The sequence below is a fragment of the Pararge aegeria genome, chromosome 14 (genome assembly GCF_905163445.1).
Source record: "Pararge aegeria chromosome 14, ilParAegt1.1, whole genome shotgun sequence".
NCBI classification, from domain to species: Eukaryota; Metazoa; Arthropoda; class Insecta; order Lepidoptera; family Nymphalidae; genus Pararge; species Pararge aegeria.
The window spans coordinates 15425789-15446868 of record NC_053193.1 but is presented as its reverse complement, the minus strand read 5'-3'; the positions used below and the strand labels follow the sequence as shown (position 1 = coordinate 15446868).

The 21080-nt window shown below is 36.0% G+C and overlaps 2 protein-coding genes across 7 annotated transcripts in view; one reads left to right on the top strand and one right to left on the bottom strand.

Moving 5' to 3' along the window:
* Positions 1-1205: 1205 nt before the first annotated feature.
* On the bottom strand, positions 1206-15791 carry LOC120629275 (ribonuclease Z, mitochondrial). 3 transcript variants are annotated; one of them, XM_039898168.1, is made up of 16 exons: positions 15601-15791; positions 15340-15508; positions 14675-14861; positions 13852-13973; positions 12660-12847; positions 11996-12081; positions 11445-11610; positions 10325-10460; positions 9718-9958; positions 8925-9079; positions 6980-7198; positions 6263-6405; positions 5307-5482; positions 4135-4327; positions 3163-3395; positions 1206-2225 (listed from the first exon to the last, which is right to left on the bottom strand). In XM_039898168.1, exons 2-16 carry the CDS (start codon positions 15501-15503, stop codon positions 1863-1865), a joined length of 2772 nt encoding a protein of 923 aa, XP_039754102.1. In that variant the 5' UTR covers positions 15504-15508; positions 15601-15791; the 3' UTR covers positions 1206-1862. The 3 variants fall into 3 exon arrangements, with proteins under 3 accessions (XP_039754102.1, XP_039754100.1, XP_039754101.1); XM_039898166.1 differs by having other exon boundaries at positions 15340-15791; XM_039898167.1 differs by having other exon boundaries at positions 8925-9064; positions 15340-15791.
* A 258-nt stretch (positions 15792-16049) lies between these two features.
* LOC120629612 overlaps positions 16050-21080 on the top strand; it is a 64246-nt gene continuing 59215 nt past the window's right edge. For 3 of the 4 annotated variants that reach the window (XM_039898599.1, XM_039898598.1, XM_039898596.1), the window contains exons 1-2: positions 16050-16406; positions 18864-19000. In XM_039898599.1, coding sequence (XP_039754533.1) covers positions 16310-16406; positions 18864-19000 — 234 coding nt within the window. In that variant the 5' untranslated portion in view covers positions 16050-16309. The remainder of the gene's footprint in view (positions 16407-18863; positions 19001-21080) is intronic. The other variant, XM_039898597.1, reaches the window with a different exon arrangement.

Below are 21080 nucleotides of genomic sequence, written 5' to 3'. Positions count from 1 at the left end.
GCTATAATTATTAAGAAGTACACATATAAAAGGGATAATAAAAGTGGTATGGAGTTAATTTGATTGAATAAAAAATAAAGTTTATTAAACAAAATAAATGATGCGAGTTTTTAATACAATAAAATATTAGGATAACTTAGTAGGATCTATATCTAAAACTGAATATCTGTGACATGCAGTTAGACGTATGATAAGAATAATAGTAAAGGTACTATCATTTACTATAAACTAGCCTGGAGTTATAAAATTGGGTTGGCCGTTAATACGACGGTCCCGGTCTTGTCACTGCTAACTAAGTAGAATTGTGATAAAACTTGCTTATGCCAAACAATTCATTTTTTTAATCGGAAGAAGTTTGAGTCCAGAAGTGAGACATTGATTATAACGTTACATCTCAGTGAACTTTCGGAAAAAGAATTACTCGTATCTTACTACAAAACTTGACTATTTTTAATTTTTTTAATGTTTATAGACGAGCGCTTGACTGCAATCACACCTTATGTTAAGTGATAATGCAGCCTATGGTAAATAAATATACTACGACAATAAACACATCGCCATCTAGCCCCAAAGTAAGCGTAGCTTGTGTTATGGGTGATGAATATTTTTATGAATAATACACATAAATACTTACAATATACAGATAAACATTTTTCCAGTTGTGGGATTCGAACCCACGGCCTTAGATGCAGAAAGCAGGGTCGCTGCCCACTGCGCCAACTAGCTGTCAAAGCGCAAGGTGGAGCGCGCTTGCCTAGAAGATGCCTATTCACTCTTGATTTGAAGTACTCATATTATAGGTAGTGGGGAAAATGGAAGCTGGAAAGGCTCTTCATACATTCACAAAAGCACTGCCTACCCTAAAACTAACTAACTCTATAACTCCTAACTCTTATAGGAGGAGAATTTTAGTCGTTTTATGCAATTTAACTGCTCTATGCATACCCTGGTAAGAAACCTAGTGCACGCCACTGGTAATGGAATCCAAAAAACTACAACTTTAATGAATTGTCATGTATCGTTATCGTATTCAAAGTCTTGAATGTCAAGTTAATGAATTAATGAATGAATGGATACACTTTTATTGCACACCAAACATAAAATTACAGACAAAAAAAAAATTCAAACATCAACGCAAAACTGCGTATACAATTTGGCGGCCTTATCGCTACACAGCGAAATGATGGGTACATAAAAAACAACAGTTCAAAGACTAAAATCTTTATTCGCATAACTGTAGTATGATAATTATACTAAGCTAATAATGTATCCACACCTGGCCAGCGCGGTATAGTGCGGCCTGCATACGTGTTCTCTGGTGGACCGGTAGTGATGAAATAAAATAACTAAAACTCATATGAAAGTTACTTTTATACATTTTCAAACATAACTTTTACATTTAAATGTAATTTTATATGAGCAACAACAAAGCTACTTAATGAAACATAAAATGATATCATACTTTCTAGTTACGGTAAATCTTTGCTTTACACTGTAATCTTGACAGAATTTTTAGTACGTTTTTGTATTTTTTTAGTATACTTTGTTAGGAACATGTTGTATTATTTATAAGTTTTTCTTTAAAAAGAAGCTTTTAATGTAGGTTACATTATCGGGCCATGTAGAACTTGACCATCTTTGGGGTCAACTCCGTAGCAAGGTTGCAAAAATATAGTATTTTTGTATCAAAATAGCAAATTAACTTTTATTTTTAAATGGCTTGTAAGACCGGAATAAAAAAAAGATATAATACCAAAAATCAATTTAAATTAAAGCTTCTAACTGACAAAAAAATGTCAATATTACATTGAAAAACAAACTTAACTAGACAAACGATACAGCAAAACAAAGCAACAATTTCACTAACTAACGCAATTATTATCTGTTAATATGTTTTCTCTGTGATTTTCATTTGAATCTGTTTCAATAATTTTATCTGTTAAAGTTCTGTCATTTTTCTTTGCAACGTTATTAGTTTTATCTGTTGCACAATCTGTGATGTTGTTTAAATCAGTGGATTCATTGTCTGTGGTCACGTTATTGTCTGCGGTTAGTGTGGAAAAGTTTCGTATGCTACCGGAAGTTGGCATGCTAGGGGAGGTAGTCAGTTTCTTTTGCCGCGCCCTGTTTTGCGCTTTTAGTTCCAATTCTACACAATGTTCAGCGAACATCAGTTGCAGCGGCGCGTACATATGTGGCAGAAGGTCTAGATCGCCCATTGTTATCTGAAATAGGCATATTGAAACTACACAAAGTATTCTTCATTATAATTAAGTCAATCCGTCATAGCGGAAGGACAGAATCCGATCCCCAGTTATGTGCACTTTTTTTATTTAATCAATCAAAATAACTTGCGTTCACGGTGAAGGAAAACATCATAAGGAAACCTGCATGCCTGAGAGTTTTCCATAACGTTCTCAATGGCATGTGAAGTCTATCAATCCGTGGTTGGCCAACGTGGAATGGGTTGTAATGACGACAACCAAGATAAAGTCTTTGGTTAAAGTTTGTTTATTTTTTAATAATGCAGCACTAATAAAATATTGAACTTGGTAAATTCTAGCACAAACACAGAAAGCTATATACAAAGGGCATTGCGTAGATCGGTTCCTAAGGGCTATAACATGAAGCATGATATTATTTATGGTATAATATCTACTCAGGTTTATTTAAAAAAAATTACACACTTGCACAGCCAGTGCTCTGTGGTGGCGGAGTATTGTTTAGGAATAGAGATCAGAATACAGTTGTCACCGCCCCTCATTTTTCCACGGGTGTCGTACGAGGCGATTAAATAATTTGAAATGACAAAGTGAGATGGTGATAACAAAAAGAACCCCCAGCTACGTTTGTTGTGGGCTTTTTCTCAGACCAGGATGCGTTGAACCCTCTTAGCTATAGTTTTAAGTTTACGAATATGGTTATCGCGTACGCATTCATCTGACTACCGTGTACGAATTTCCCATTTAATGTACGCATCTAAAGTGCCATCTATGGGTCTACTTGATTATAGCGGCGAACGGTAGCAGCTTCTTTTCTGCTAATACTACTAGTGCGATCACCAATTCAGCTTGATAGTTACGAGCTCCAGTTTTCTGAGGCTTTTAATTAAGAAATGGACGCTATTGATTGAAAGCCAGGCTAATATTATTAAACACAAACCTGCATATTGTCGAAGGCAATCCCGACGCTGGTATTGTCGTTCAGTATATGGGAGTTAAGGCGCGGCAACCTCGCGTATCTTTGGCTGAAGTGCGTCAGTACAGTATATCTAGCTTCCATCTGTCGACCTATCTCTATTGCTTGCGAGGTTGTCGAGTGCATTTTGATTCGTGCCTCATCAGCCAACTCATCCTCCATAGTCGCTTCGTGGATTAAAAGGGTTGAGTTTTTACCTGGAATTTGTTCTCAGTTTTGGAAGAGCAACCATTCATTTGATATTGAAAGGATAAGAAAAGTTTTGATTACCTAATCTGTATCCTAAGGAGATCTTTCAGTCAGAACTCAGTGTTAAAAAGCGACATATTTATGTTGACCAGTTAAAGTTTGTCTCGTTTTAAATGTTTCTTAAGATCCTTACCTCGAGCTTTATACATCTTAGCTTGAAGAAACGTTGATATTGTTGAGAAAATGTTCGATGTCTGGACGAAACAAAATAAAATGGAACGGATTCCTAACAGTTGATCATCATTAAATTGATCAATATCATGTGATGTTACATAATTATAGAAATTAAAGTCAACCCTTTCGCTTTTTGAGTCGTTTTGGACTAAATTTTCATGATATGCCTCAATTAAGTACATAGTCAGTTATAATGTAAAATAACAACTGGCTAACGACTGAAGTTGTAGACAACTGTGGCAATAAGCGGAGTCTGATTAAAAACATCCCGTTCGGAATCCCTGGAGTACCCGAAGCTATCCTTATCATCACCAAATCAACCGATAGACTTCCACAGTTGGTCTTTTCTAGAGAGTTTCAAAGTCTAGTCTTGGGCAAATTGATTCAAGCGCCTCCCAGCTTCTCTTTTGATGTCGTCTGTCGACCTAGTGGGGTTGCCATTCCAGCAGCTAGATTACCTAACGTCCATCGGTTTCTGGTACACTATAGATTGATTTAGAATTATGCACTTACCAATCTTAACCAGCTCTTCACAAGGTATAGTGTCGCCTGAATAAGTGACCTTGTAATACTGATCGACATCTATAGAAACTCCGAAGGCGTTAGGGCAGTGCGCCACGAGGCACGTGCGTAACCCTTGCACGCCTAAACTGGCCAGCACTGCTGAAGTCAGTTCCATGTTTGTCGTCTCAGAATTTGATGCCAGCTATAAAATTCAAAGTTCCATCTACAGTCACATCTCTCATTCTCATTTTTATAATAATCATAAATATAAGTAAGTCTTATTTTTGTATTGTGAGGAGGTTTCTCACTCTGGAGCCCTGACCGCCGGTTGCTTGGGCATTCAAGAGCCGCAAGCGGAGGGTGGATTTTTTTTTTATAAATTTTTAATAGTGTTTTTTATTTTATTTTTAAGCATTGTTGAGAATTAAAAAAAAAATTAAAAAGAATAAATGATAGATAATATGAATATACTACGACACACATCGCCATCTAGTCTCAAAGTAAGCGTAGCTTGTATTATGGGTAATTTTATGAATAATATACATAAATAGTTATAACATATAGATAAGCACCCACCCACTGAAAAACATTCATGTTCATCACACAAACATTGTCCAGTTGTGGGAATCGAACCCACGGCCTTGGACTCAGAATGCAGAGTCGCTGCCTACTGCGCCAACCGGCCGTCAAATTAGAATTGTAATTAGATATAATATGCTGTGTGGTGAACCCAGCATAGAATACAGCTGTCAACACCCCGCCTCTACCCGTGGGGTACGATGCGACTAAGGTATAATAGAGAAATGTCAACAGCTTCCTCTATGGTACTACTACCATCTATTGTAATCATCAACACGAATGACCAGCGTTGTGATTAGCGGCAATGGGTGGACTATCACAGGTAATCACGATGATGAATTGGATATAGGCTTTGGCCCCTTCTCTCATAGAGGGATTTACGGCATAAACCCACAACGCTGCCAATGCAGGTTTGATACTAGAAAGAAAATTATAAAACTAAAAAGAAAATTATGATAACATTTAAATGAGAATAACCGATAGAGCTGGCTTAACAACAGTGGTGGACGACGCCTATTTCCTAACTCCAGGGTTGTACTGAGAATTTTTGTGGCAGAATAACCTAATATCAGGTAGCCCAATTCGAAAATAAGTGTACTTACCAAATTCTGATTAGGTATAAGGGAGAAGTCGTCCCGGATTGGCTCGAACTGGTGATCGTATATGGATAGCCACGTGACAATCTGCCCAGGAGCCAGAAGATACAACGGTTTGATTGGCCTCTTAAAATCTATTTCTTCGAAGGCTTGCCGTCGAGCTTGGAGGACTCCAATAAGACCTAGTATCATTTATAACGCTGGTCAGTATGAGTATTTGTAAATGGGGGAGTTGTGTTGTGCTGGATGGATGTTTTTTAATTAATCACACCAGAGCAGCTTAACAGAACTGGACAAAATTTGTTATAGAGATAGATTATAGTCTGGCATACAGAAGATAATACAGAAACCTTGGACACGATTAATATAGAAGCATCGAAAACCACTCCACTTTGGTAGTGTTTCTCAAACAGGCGGTTAGGAATTATTTCACCTCTAATGTTCTAAAAGCTTCCTATAAAATGGGGAAAATTGGAAAAGTTGTGAAATAGCAGAATTTTGAGGGTATGAAGTGAGATGTGCGCGTTTTCACTGTTTTTAGACACAATGCACTGCATGTAATAATGGTTGGATTACGGTTCTGTATGTTCTAAAATCTGTGGTCTGGCATATAGGCAATTTTTATCCCGTAGAAATGTACGGCTCCCGTGGAATTTGCTTTTTCAAACTGACCGAAAATTCAAAATTTCTTCTACTTGCCCTATTATATGGGGTCGGCGGCATATAGTGTCTTTTTTATAGTGACTTATTGTTTTGGTTTTGGCATAATTTATGCGACCGACTTCCTGTCTAAAGTCAACCATCTTAGGAAGGTTTTTAATGGTGGAATAACAGTTAGGTTCAAAAGGGTGTTACAATCCCCTCTCTGAGCATCCGTATGACATAATTCCGGAGAAGTAGTACCTTTCGGAAAAGCTCCCTAACATCCGAAAAATCATTTTAAATAAAATGTTTAAACTTACCAATGTGGTGGTCCGCGTGAAGATGCGATATGTAGATCGCTTTCAGCGTTCTTAAAAAGCTGTTAACACGCTTGGGCCCGTAAAAGCGGACCAGTTGTCCGAAAGTCCCTTCACCACAGTCCAGTAGGATTGAGCGTTGTTCACTGGAAAATAAGAATTAATGAGAGATAAACACTTAAAAAGTAGAAGCGTGCAACACGTTTAAAGTGCCGCTTTATGACCATCAACCTGAGGCGTAGGTTTTAAGCTGTAATTACAACCAAGCCTTTCAGACCGGAACGCAGCATTGTTGCAAGGCAGCAGAAATATTTAAATTTGTCGGTAGTGTTTCTTCGGACGAGCTGTCATAAAAATCATTTATTTCTCTCCGTATCCATTCTCTTCTATTCTCTTCTCGAGCGGGTGAAGATCATTATCTACACCCATGTACACCCAACAATAGAATATCATCATAGTAAATAAAAGCTGTATTTGACAGTTCAAAAATAGGAGTGCTCCGATCGTCACCAAACTTTACAGGATTACTCGCCAGGTCAATCCGGAGATTCCCTGAAAGGTTCATTGAAATCGTTCCAGTCGTTTCGGAGCCTATACGGAACATACCCACACACTTTCTCCTTTATATATATAGAAGATGTAATCCTTAATGTTAATTTTGTTACAGTCCACTCTTCTGCGGCTAGATACAAGATAAAACAAATAGATGAATTTACTTACTCGATATGCAACACAATAGCGCTCGTATTCCTAGTCTTGCTGGGTATACAGGACCCGGTCCCTAAAAACACCACTTTTGGATACTCCTTCTGTAACTCGGTTTTCGCGTAACGCATACGGTCTACGAGATGACGAAATTGGTCTAAGCTCGGGACAAAACCGTCTGCGTCCATTGTTTCCTGTATATAGTCTTGGATGTGTAGCTTCGGCTCCATTGATCTATTTAAGTAAAAGAAGAAGTATCCATATTAAAAAGCACAACTAATTTTATAAATTTAAAATGCATATAAAAATTATCGGAACCGATAGGAATTGAACCTGTGACTCTCTGGCTATCGCGGCCTGAGGCGCTTTCTCCAATTAAGCTACGGCTCTCCTACCGTCGATGCCGAAATTAGTATATGCCTTTCACACCAGTCTTATAGCGACTGTAGCGTCATCTAGTGGGAAACGTTGCAGTTTCGATCAACTTTTTCAAAGGTTCCATATTACAATGAGACACGTTTGAAACAAGAGATGACACATTGCTTTTTTGTAATTTTTATTAGTGTTTTTACCTACACTTGGAGGAATTATCAATTTTATAAATTTAAAATGGATATACAAATTTTCGGAACCGACAAGATTTGAGTCTGCGACTCTCTAGCAATCGCGGCCACACTAACAAAAATTATAAAAAGGACAACTAATAATAGATGTTACTAAGCGAAACTAGTGCCTACTCTGCCAACCCTCATTTGGCCAGTATGGTAGACTACGACCTAAAGCATTCAGCAGAGACAATCTCTCCGGGGAAAGGATCAAATTTTTCTTCTCCCACAGCTTTATCAACTCTCAGAGCAGTGGCGTACAAGTGGAAATAATATCCAAGTAATATATGTTTAATAATAACCAGGCTTGTATGAAGGAATGCTTGAGCCGGTGGACACGATAATTACATCCCCTGCCAGCAGGGCATAAAATGGTATCTGCTCCCACAGCTTTATCAACTATCAGAACACTGGCAAACAAGTGCAAATAATATCTTAGTAAAATATGTGTAATTATTATCCCCTGTAAGGGGATATAATCGGGGGATGTAATATTTATCTTCTGCCTGTGCCAGCCCTGCTTAAGGAGATCATGGATTTTTAATGATGACGCTGATGAAATTAAACTGAGTCCGGTTTTTTAGGGTAAAAACTAATGGAGCTTTTACGGAATAAAAAGTATTCTACGGCCGTGATAGGGGAACTGTAGGCCACGAGATAGTTATCTCTACCCGTTACTCGTGTTTATTCTATAGAGATTGACGAGATAATGGATAACTCTAACTCTATGAATAACTCTCGTGGCGTGCATGCTAGCCCTACTCGTAGATTAGAACATAAGTAGGGTTTGTGCCTATTTGTTTCTTAACTATATGTTCGGCTCTAGAGCAACAGTTGATTTTGGCGAAATATGCCAAAGCGTTAGGCGTGGAGACGACACCTAGGACAATCCCGGGAATTAAAGCATTTACAAAAACATTTGTTGATAAATTATGTTTATACACGTTAGTCGTCAGTAGTGAGTCAGTGAAAGAGTCAAGTAGTTAATGGTGATAGCTTGTATATATTTATTATTTTACTCCTTTATTAAGATTAAGGTTGACAGCAGCAATAACTAGTGTTGAATAATACAAAGACGGCCGACTGGCGCAGTGGGCAGCGACCCTGCTTTCTGAGTCAAAAGCCGTGGGTTCGATTTCCACAACTGGAAAATGTTAGTGTATGATTAATGTTTTTCAGTGTCAGGGTGTTTAAATATTTATTTATATTATTCATTAAAATAATTTTCAGTCAACTAAGTACCCATATCACAAGCTACGTTTACTTTGGGGCTGGATAGCGATGTGTGTATTGTCATAGTATATTTATTTATTATTTATTATCATTAAAGAGGCTTTAAACAAGTGTAAACTAACCTATCGATTTCCTTCTTTGGCCTCAAATGGAACATAGTGAGAGTCCGTGCGGAGATCAGCTCAATCTTTGCAAGCGAGTCCGTATCACCAATGCCCGCATCCCCACCACAGGAGCCCTCCATACTAATCAGATTCTGGAACTGTGCCACAGCAATCTATAAACCATGTTACATGTTGCCACACCCAAGCACACAAACCAAGCCAAGCAAAATTATTCTCGCTACCGATCAAGCAAAGCAACAAAATCGAGCTATGATTTCTTTTGGAAAAGCACCATGTTTAGCAGCCGATACTTAAACACTATACAGTATTTGTTAAGATAATATTAACAATCCGTTTTCCTAAATTTTTTTTAATTTTTACGCAATGATGTTTAAAAATATTTCTACGACTGACAACACAAAAACACTTTCATCTTACAGTAAGAAAATCTTGCAAGCTTTTATTAATAGCAGTTCAGTGCATTGCAAGATCAGTAGTAAACTGCATTCAGAATTCACACAAATAATAAAGCTAAAGAGTGTGTTTCTAATTGTTTATTTGTACGGCCTAATCCTGGAACTAACAGTCAGATGTGAAGAGCCTTTAATTTGTATTTGATTGCTTCATTCTAAAGTAAGGTTAAAGTGTATTTTACATCACGCAATGACCTTCAAGATCCAAGAACACCAGTAATAGGGCAGACGGAAGATGCGACGCAGTGGTTAAAGGTTTACTGAGTAAGCTGACGAATTCGCGCGGAAGCACATCACCCGCATAAATTTCCGTATTCTGCGCAGACGCAGGTACGCACCTTATTCTTCAGTTCTTCCAACCCCTTTAATCGTACCGGGCTATCGGTATGCGGCAGGGTGGGACTCGGGTTCCATAGCGCGGGTACGCTCACATCGCGCAGCAACGGGAACATGTCCGCGTCCAACAGGTGCAGTTTGTGTTGGGTTCGGTGCACCGCTTCAGAGCCGAGGCAAGAGTTTTGCGAGTTTAATATGAGATGCCGTGTCGTTGTGCCGAACTTCGCCATGAAGGCTCGATACCTGCAAGAAGTTTGTATACTCTTTACGTCTGACCTAAATAAACAATAAATAAATAAATATACTATGACAATGCAGCCATCTAGCCCCAAAGTAAGCGTAGCTTGTGTTATGGGTACTAAGATGACTGATGAATATTTTTATGAATAATATGCATAAATACTTATAATATACAGATAAACACCCAGACACTGAAAAACATTCATATTCATCACACAAACATATCCTAGTTGTGGGAATCGAACCGACGGCCATAGACTCAGAAAGCAGGGTCAGATAGCCGTCGAAACGTCAAATTAGTTCCATAGACAAAGATAACTTGAAATTTAAAAATCGTTCTTACTTAAATAGTAATAAACCCCAACTTACGTGGGATGCTTGAGGATATGTGGAGGCGTGTAGTGGACGATGATTGTTGGAATGTTCTCGGGTGGATTGCTGCCGTTGTCGAAATGCGCGGAAAATTCAGCCTCGTTCAAGTACGCGAGTTCTGGTACTTCGAGAACTGCAAACCACTTATTAATGCCTCTGTGCCCATTTAGGTTCCAAATTTAAAAATTTGGAAACGCGTTGATGTAAACAAACACCCAACGTCTTGAGATATGAAGCTCAATAGTTTGTTTGTTTGTTTACTTCAACGCGATTATATCAGGAACTACTGGTCCGATTTGCAAAATTATTACAGTGTTGGATTGCCCATTTATCGAGGAAGGCTGTAATTTATGTACTGTCATATGTATGAACGGTTCATTAGTGCCTGTGACAAGTTCTACAATTGTACACTAAAGGCAAATTCAAATTCAAAAATGTTTTGTACATCACAGGCACTTCTGAAGCGTTTATACATATGACATGTTACCACTAATGTTAAGTGATGGTGATAAATTAATTTGTTAACTCAAAACTAAAGTTACGAGGTTTCCAAACGCGCCCTGGTTTAAGAAGAATCCTCCAGTATTGAAGCAGAAAGTCATTCTCCAATGTAAGCGGGCTTAATGGTAGTAAATGAGAACTAAGTATCACGTGTTTATCATTTTAACCCACCAGCGATTCCTCGCGACTTCGTCCGCGTATAAGTCAACCTTAGACATATGCTGTCGCGAACTATGTTTTAAAACTTTTAAAGGCGAAAAACTTTGTATACATGGTTGTATCGAAACTTTAACCGTTTACGCGGCGTACATTTCTCTGTTACCGTGCTTTATTTATTTATTTATTTATACTCTTTATTTGTACACCACTCAAAAAAACGAGACAAAAAAAAGAACAAACACATGAAGAATGAAGCAGCATACAAAAGGCGGCCTTATCGCTAAGTAGCGATCTTTGCCAGGCAACCTTAGGATTAGGAAAACTAAAAAGAAAACAAATAGGTTTTGACATGTGTCAACGAGTAAATTGTATCCCAAGACAGTATATACAATAGGGGATATTTTTTTGTCTAGAGCCTATGCTGAAACACAATATTCGATATTAAGGTTAACCTTACCAATAAACACAGGTCCTGGATCATCAGGGGTCTTGACGTCCTTGGATAGCACGATCCTTCCATCTGGCAACAATACGTCATGGCCACTCTTTAGCTGTCCCAGCAAGGGACCTGGCTTCACACCAAACTCCACGCATTTCTCCAGGTCTAGAGTACCCAGACGTTTCTGTTGACAATTACACGAAATACAAACACGAGGATTATGTCAAGTAAAAAAAAAACAAAGTAATATTTGCATAACAAAATTGTACCGTGTACTAATTTCTAGCGTTTTCAACATCAAAATGAGTACCTACATGCCAAAACCAAAAAAACATTTATTTTTTTCATAGACAATAGTAACTCCCAATTGATAGAGTTAGGAGATTTTTTAGTCAAGAGATTTTTCAGTGATTGACTATGAAAAAAAAATAAAAACTTGGTTCAAAATTCAATGGATTCTAGTGTAAGATGCTTCTGTAAAATCAAGTTTGTAAGAAAATTCCTTTATCTTTTACTGATTAGAATATTGACAGTAGCAAAATGCAATTTTAAATTACATTTACACTAACCTTTAAAATACAGATGTATGCAACAGTAGAATAACTTTGTTTATGAAGTTCTTCCAAAACTCTTTCAGTCTTTTTCTTTAAATAATCTGAAAGCGAAATAAAGTATCTGATGTAAAGTATACTTAAACAAAATAACATACACAATTTTTTTTATTCAATATATTTTGGTTGGATGAGTTATAAGGGGCGGTCAATAAATTCGAATCACGTGTAAACGTCGCTATAACAATAAACACATGTTGCCTCACTCTTATTCTAGTAACTCCACAGTGCCACTTTTCCATCCCAAAGTCAAACACTTTCCCGAAGTCACAAACCTTGTAGCTATTGACCTTTTTTTTGGTTCTGTAGCCACAAGCAATTGATAAGTGAAGTGTACGTAGTATCATATGTAGAACTACAGAACTTCTTGTAGCTATTCAGCTTCTTTAGGTTCTGTAGCTGCAAGCAATTGATAAGTGTATGTACTGTGTATCGTATGTAGAAATACAGAACTGCTTGTAGCTATTAAGCTTTTTTAGGTTCTGTAGCTACAAGCAATTGATAAGTGTATGTACTGCGTATCATATATAGAACTACAGAACTCCTCAGGCGCCATAACACACCAGCAACTCATAAAATCACTGGCTCTCAATATGGGCTAGATATACATTAATTAACTTACCCTTATCAGTATGAAGTTTCACTTTAGGCTTAACATTTCTGTGTTTTTCTGGTGTATGGGCAGCATCTGACTTATAATAATCTGTGTCATCGTGTATGAACTCCTCAAACTCAACTAGGTTGTTGTCAAGCTTTGGCTTCTTTGCTGCCGACTTAACTTCAGTTGGGAGGATGTTGTCTTGAGGACCTCTAGAAAACCATTAAAAAAAACCAAAAAAATAAGAACTGTCATATACTTATTATATTATTGCATATGTATAGGGACATTGAACAAATAAAATAGTGTAAGTCACTAATACTCATTGGTGCAAAGCTTCAAAAGAGCACCCCTTAAGCACACAAGATCTGTGGATTTGCTTTCAATTCATTTGAAAATTGCAATGAATTAATCTAAGATGATATGCTGAATTTTTATTAGTGACACTGGAAAAAATGTTTGTTGGCACAATTATGTCTCCTTATTTATACATAAGATGTACTTTTACCACAGAACCGAATTTATTTGTACTTTGTTTTAGTAGAGATGCAATTAGGTAGAGCTTTATATTCCAGAAACATTTTATCTATGACACTATTTATAGTTTATAACCAATACTAGTTGCTGAAAACTTAACTAAGATATTATTTAACATTTTCCAACGTTGTTTACGTTAGAAAATGTTAAATAATTTATTTTGTTGTTATTCGACCCTGCTTCCTAAATCAGAGGCTGTGGGTTTGATTCCCACAACTGGAAAATGTTTAATCTGTATATTATAATTATTGAAGTATACTATTCATAAAAATATTCAGCAGTCATCTTAGTACCGATAACGTGAGCTACGCTTACTTTAGGGCTAGATAGCGATGTTTGTATCATAGTATATTTATTTATAATAGCTCTTGACTGCCAAATCACCTGGGGGTAAGTGATGATGCAGTCTAAGACGTTCATGGGCTAATCAGTTAGGGCCTATGGTAGTTAAATTAAACCTATACCCCTAATCGGTTTCTACGCTACACACTTAATCGCATGGCGGCACACCTTTGTTGGTAGTGTGGTAACTAGCCTAAGCCTAGGCCTCTAATCTTACAGTGATTGCCTACATTGATGCAAGAACAGCAGGTGCAATGGTGTTCCACTGCCTCTTGGAAGAGTGTACATATATTTAAAACATAAAGCTGTAGGTTGTACACCTTAAACTGTTACTTACATGAGTACATATTTGACAGTCATAACATTATCCTCAAAATCCTCCGATTTGCTGCACTTTGCCATAACAACATTCATGTCCTTCATTATCACAAATCTTCTGGTTGCGTTATATAATTCATCCTACAAAAAATGGTTCAATGATGATGAAAATTTAATATAAACTCAATTAACCAGGGCCCCAAGAGCCCTATTAAGCCCTCAATTCTATCACATTACAATTGTGTCAACTAATGAAAAAAATAGATATAAGAAAAATTTTATAGTTATTAAAATACTATGTGCAAAGTTTTATAGTAAAAGAAATGTAGTTAGCAGTGCAAGCTTTTCTTTAAAATAATAATCTTACGGCAACCATGCAATAAGTAAAAACAGCTTGCATAGGAACCTAAAATATGTGATTGCCATTGTGTGCGTACTAATGGAAAACTTATTTATTGTACAATTTGTCAGTCTTAATTAACATTTTTTTAATTTTTTCCATTTTTACTTATTGTCATTGATTGACTACCAATATATGATTATAATGTCAGACTTGGGACTCTTTGGCAGTAGAAATGGAAAAGCTTTGTGTTTAAGAATTTGAATCACAAGATGATGGATTCTAGACTCTATCTGCTAGGTACTGGGTTTTCCAGTCAAACCATTCTTAATACGTATTCGAGTTGGGAAAATGGCATTCTTCACCACAATGCTTTGGAGAGCACTATATGACATTATATGATAATGATGTTAAAGCAGTCTAAATTCTTCTCTTCAATGAGAGGAGATCAGTGCACTGCAGTGTAACTCAATAGGCTAAGGAAGATTAAACTGAAACATACTAATCCTTCTGGTCCATGCAATGTAATATTTGGTACACCAACATCTTGAAGTGTCAGAGAAAGTCCTGGTAGACCACCAATGTTCCTCCATGTCTTGTTGGTGATGAAGATGTGATCAAGTCTTGACAATTTGACTTTGTGTTCATGCGCTAGTCTCTGAGTACCTTCCCCGCAATTAAACAAGTACCTGTAAGTTAATAGTTAATATTTCCATTGAAGCTAATTTAAATTGAAAACATGTAATAGAATTGATGAAAATAATTTGACACAAATTTTTAAGGTAAAAGTATATTACTACATTTGTTTAGTTATAATATTGTGATCCAGATTAATGGGTACATATAGTTTACATACATTTTTATCAAAATAAAGTACTGTACATGTCACATAATTGGAACCTTATTTCAATCATTACCTTCAATAGAGTAAAACCTTATAATAATAATATTATGATGCAACCATATAGCAATAAAATTTTGTACCAATTATACATATTTGTTAAGCACATATTATCTTGACCTGACTTTAGACATTGTGCCGTAGTGCAGTTTAGCAATTATACGTATGTGCCTATGCACAATTTTAAACATCTGATTTACCCGCAATCTAACTAACTTGTCAGTTATACAGCAGGCCTTATGAATTTGGTGGCAAAATAAACTTACCTCTTTTGATCAGTAAATAGATACAATGTATTGGGTGCTCCTCTAGCTCCAGAGCCTAATACTTGTAAGTAAACGGTGCTGGGGCCATATTTTTCAGATTTCTTGGAAATGTTCTGGCGCTGGCGTTGCGCCTCTGCTATTCTACTGGAATTAGGCTTCGGCATGCCGGCTAGAAATTCCAACAGCTTCTTAGTGTCTTTCTTGTAATAGCGCACGCTACTTATTCTAACTACTTTGCTAAAGAGAGTAAGTTTACCGTACATGTGTTTTGAGGTTATTATAACTTGTGCGCAAAGTTTACGAGCATTCCTTATGGTGCTCAAAATTTGCTATTACTTTGTAAACTATTGTACATATTTTTTTTACATTTTAGTTCTTCCGTTTATTGACACATTTTCAGATTTAGAACTTCCAACAGCCGATTTCCAATGTTTTCTTCAGCTGACTTTGACATTGACGTTGATACTTGTTATGACATCAAACCTTAGCATCAAACATTGATGCGATTAATTTTACGATGATAAAATTAATATCTAAAGAAATTTCACAGCAAACACATTTATTAAAATTTAATGAATAACAGATAAATAAAATACATTACTTTGAGTTGTCTTGTTAAGAAAAGTGACCAGCTTAATAAATAAAAATAATAAAGTTAATGGCAATCTTTTTCCATAATCTGTCAACATCGAAATTGAAAAATGGCGTTCTGTACAGCTGTAGATTGCGCAATTTATATGTAAATGTGCCCAAAAATCTTATTAAATTTTATATTTTGGATGTTATAAATATTCTAGACTATGAAAATGTTAATTGTGCGTAATATAAATAGTCAGTATTGTATAGTGGACTATTAATTTCGTTTGTGCAAACCAGTCAGAGACCGTGTATTTTTTGTGTTATGGTGATGTATTAAAATTATAAATAATGAAACGAAAAATAATACGGCTGTGCAAATAATGTAATAATAATGGCTGTGTTATGGCTGATCTTAATTTCGGCCACGACGTGTGTGCATTTGGTGCAAGGATTGCCTGTGAACCCAACGCCACAGACCTACCCGCACGGTTAGTCGAATAATCAAAAAACTATGTTTTATCATTTACTTCTTCAATTGTAATCTTTCTATATTGATACTCTATACAATCAATGGTTATTTTGGGTAAGAAATAAACCCGCGGCAAAAAAAGAATAATTGAGAACGAAAATATTTTATGCATGAACATGAACAAAAGTATTTAGTAGGTGCATGTGGGTAGTAACATTAAAATTATGTGTAACGTTGCAAGATCATCGGAAACCGATCTGAAATTTATCTGAATAAATTTATGAACATGTTAAAACATGTTTCTGTAGTGTAAACAAACAAAATTCTTTAATGAGAGACAGAAAACTACTAGTGATATTATCTCTGCATATCTTATGGTTCAAAAAGATTTATTAGGACTGTTCTTTTTATCCGATATCACCAATGCCTTGGTGAACAATGCATAGGATGTGTCACAAAAAATGCTCATTAAATTGAACAATCAACCTGTGCAAAACACTCTTTCTACTACCTTTGTTATTTGTGTTACTATATGTTCTAACAATTACTGAATGGTCCTGAAATGTTAGTAACATTAATGAATGAACAATGTTGGCAGCATCTAGAATTGTTAAGGTTTTTTATTATGTTAGCTTAGTAGTAAAAGTATAGAAAACAAATCTAGCTTGCCTATTAATGTAATGAAATTGTACAATTCAATGAAAATATGCTTGAATATCTTAAGTAAATACACTTGAGTTACATTTTGTAGCTGTGTATGTGCAAGTAAGTGTGGTGTTAAATAATAAACAAATTTTGTGTTAAATATCAATATATTAAAAATTGGTCCAGTAAGTAGGAGTATTTATTAAGTAACAGCGTCTATTGCCATCAAAGTGAGGTGCAGAAAGGCAGGGAGTATTGTAAACTGGTGAATCAATCAGCAGACTAACATGTGTAACTGCTAAAGTCATAAATCTGCTTCTAATTAAAAAAAAACACTTTTCATAAATCAAAAAAATTAATTGCTACAAAACAAATTACACTGACATTGACAAGATAATAGATTGAAAACAGGTCTACAGAATTATTTTCATATATATAATTAAATCAGGTAACAGACAATGATGTTAGCTCAAAAAGTAAGGTTTTTGAGTTGACAGTTTGATGTAGTTGTTCAAATTATAATACAAAAATATACAAAAATATAAACATAATGATTCTTTTCTATAGCTTTTATAACTATAAACAAGCTACTGTGTGATTTGATTGAGTGCTCTTTTTATGTAACTCAACTAATGAATATGGTTTCTAAACAAAGGCTAATAGGGCTAGTATATATAATGTTTATCATAAACACATAAAAAAAAATGTTTACATTGTGTTATCATATGTAGGTTATTTTGCTTACAAGTATTAAATCTGTTCCTTTAATATTATACAGTGGAAGAGTTGGTTGATAAATGATTGAATGGAGTAATCTCAATCAATACCAATGTGATTCAAGACATGGACTTGGTTCCAATTCAAAACATCCCATACAAGATTATCAATTTCTATTTTTTTTTTTTTTCTTGTGGATTTGAGTTGTTCTTAATACTTATTTCTTTCTTCCTTAACTATCTAGGCTAGTATTGACCAGAAATAAAAACTTTTTAGAGTTTTTGTGTACTTCAATTGATATTTTAATTATATAGGTAATATATTAAAGCAAAGTAAGGGTTATTTGATAAACCATTTGCAATTTTTTAAATCACATTTGGAACCCAGCCGGTTTGACTGTGTTTAAGTTCTGAAAGTCGACTATTCAAATTTCATCTGCTATTCTACACATTACACCCTAATCAGGCAGGTATAGGTATGCACATAAACTCACGTGCCTGCAATATTACTAAGCATTGTTCGGCTTGTAATGGCTATCCTAAACCTTAAAAACAACACTAAAAACAATCTTTCTCAACAATCAGCCTTGGGTTCAACAAAAAAATCATATTTATACTTTTTATATGGTGTAATATAAAATCTATACCCACATTGAATCATATCATAAACAATTTTTTTTGGAAGAATTAAAGAATAATAATTTTTTGGAGGTGGAAGTTTTGTATTGTGAACCAGAAATTTTTATAGTACAATCAACAGAATTGGAATCAATAATGCAACATTGAAGCCACTGCCATTGACATGTCTCCCAGTAACTAATGGACCAGGCAGGGTGGGGCTATTCTATATTTCAGTTGACACCAAATTATGCTAGCCACTGTGGAAAGTTGCCATCAAATAACACCCAAACCATTATTTATTATATACATTACATAATTGTATCTGCATCTTAGGTTTCAGAATGCAAAATATTGATTTAACAGGTTATTTGCTAGCTAAAGTTGGTGCCAACTGAAATACATAATTGGCTTGCTGTTAGCTTAGCTACTCATTATTTTCTAAGCAAACACATAACAAAAGCAACACCGATGATATTATCCTTTTATTGTTCCAGAAGCGAGTGGGTCATTATTTGCGGGATGGGGCAAAGAGACAGGCTTGTATGCAGTGTTGCCAGCGCTGGCGTTGGTACTCACTGCAGTGGGACTGCTGTTTGGCTGCACCTGGTGCTACAGGCACAAGGATTGTAAGGTAAGTGTATGTAAAGGCATGAATAACTAAAAGTTAAATAAAACATATTATTAACTAACTCACATCCACACCTTTGGCATTTAAAACTTTTCATCTTTTTCTGTTCCTGGACCTGTCTATGTACTTGGTTGGCCTGAACTGTCTTTTATCCGTTAACTATTAATTTACTTAATTTATTAATTGAAACTATTAATCTTATTCATGAATGATTGATTTGTAAAATTGTTTTGAATACACTGAATACAAGTTTTCTCTCAAATAGTAACAAATAAAGGTTGCACTTATCAACATGTACTTGTGAATATCTATTATATGTTCTAAAATCAATACTGTGGCTTCTACATATTATTAGGAGTTGAGGACCAGAACTAAGATGCTTAAAGCCAGGGCAGGAATAAGAAATGGTGGCGGAAGATCTACAAATATGGTCCTGTTAGCACTTGGCACCAGTCTACGCCCCATGTTGACGGGCACAGGGTGGCAGTTGTTGCAGGACTTGTTTCTTGGTTGTCCTGCGTAGTGCTGTCCTGCTCTGTTTATAGGCAATGGCATTCCACCTACTCACAGGTGGGCCAACTGCTTCGTCCGCAAATTATAACTATTAAAAAAAAGTATTTCACTCCATACCTTTTATTGGTTAATGAGATACAGCCCCATTGACAGACCCCCTTGACGAAAAAATAAAAATAGTGTCCCGTTGACCTTTAGTTATGAAACTGTACGGGAGCTAGTGATCTTCTCTAGGAGATCTTCTTTTGAGCGAGTGTGGTGTGCTTGAGGACCGAGGTTTAACAATTTATCTTTGGAAATTCTATATATGGGCCTCCAGTGTCGTGTATAATGAGTATGCAGTTAAGTACTAAGTGGGCAGATAATTTAAAATGGAAAAAATCTCCGGTTAGTGTTACAAAAAAATTTAATTGTCATCATCACCACAGGGAACGGTTCTCCTACCACAATGAGAAGGGAAGTTTATGCCATAGTCAACCACGCTGGCCAGATGTTTGCCTTCACCGTTTAAGCAAGTGATATTTGAATTACTTTAAACACACATAATTTAAAAAAGTTAGAGGTGCGTGCTGGGATTCTGTCTCGGCCCCGCGAAAGTGACATCGGGCGCCTATCCACTCGGCTATCACCGCTTCAACTCTAACTAGATATTATTCCATTTTAAATCACCTGATCGCTTAGAGCATGTTTATGTTTATAAAAACCTCGATAGCGCGATGTAGGTCTAGTGGCGACATCTTGCTAGGTAACGTGGAGACAGCCTCAAAACTAAAAAACCAATGTACACATTTCAGGACTCACTCGCTTTTTTTTTAATGTTGCGGTTGGTTTTCGTAGTTAGCTTTTTAGTTCGCCAATATTTGCTGCAGCTAAAGAGGTATCTAATCAATTACGGACGATGTGGGTCGACGCCCTGCCCGTCCTACTCGCAGTGGCCGTTATCATATTACGAGGCTTCAACCGTATAATGGGCCAACTTTTATTATTGGTTGCGATTGCGCCCTTGACTGATAAGGCGTCCATTCTTCATTGTCAATTGTATTGTTTATGTTTTTCGACACGTACCGACCCGATAATGTTATGAACCAGTTAAGCTGATACGAAGTTATGTACAAGTTAAAAAAAATTAAAAAAAAAAGAAGATGTTAGTATGGTTTTTTTTGGTGTGAATAGATTTTTTTTTATGAGTAGAGCCAATATTGTGAATAGTGTATTTTTTATGAACAGTGTGTCTCCATACCGTTCTTAAAAAATACAACCATTATAACGGAAGATGAAACAGCTTAATGCCTCTTGTTCAAATATAATTATCGAGCGTACAATAATTTTCCCAAAATCTTCTAATAGATGTCAAACAAGGCACCTTTGAAATAAGGAGCTTAACAGATAATATAAGTACAACGTTTTTCGTTAAGCAAGCTCTTCAAGCAGTTTTAATAATAACCGCTCCTCAACCGTTTCTATGGTCCAGCCTGCCAAACTATATTTCACCGTTAAAGATGGATATTTGTAATAAAAATATCTTAACGGTTAAATTCTTTCTCTACCGCCATATGTTAAAATCTCAGCT

Excerpts from the sequence above, each read along its gene's own strand:
- LOC120629275 (XM_039898166.1), bottom strand. The coding sequence starts at position 15,602 with ATGTACGGTAAACTTACTCTCTTTAGCAAAGTAGTTAGAATAAGTAGC. Across the intron at positions 14,862-15,339 it reads CTATTTACTGATCAAAAGAG|GTACTTGTTTAATTGCGGGG; the intron begins GTAAGTTTATTT and ends ATTAACTTACAG. Across the intron at positions 12,848-13,851 it reads ACTGTCAAATATGTACTCAT|AGGTCCTCAAGACAACATCC; the intron begins GTAAGTAACAGT and ends ATGGTTTTCTAG.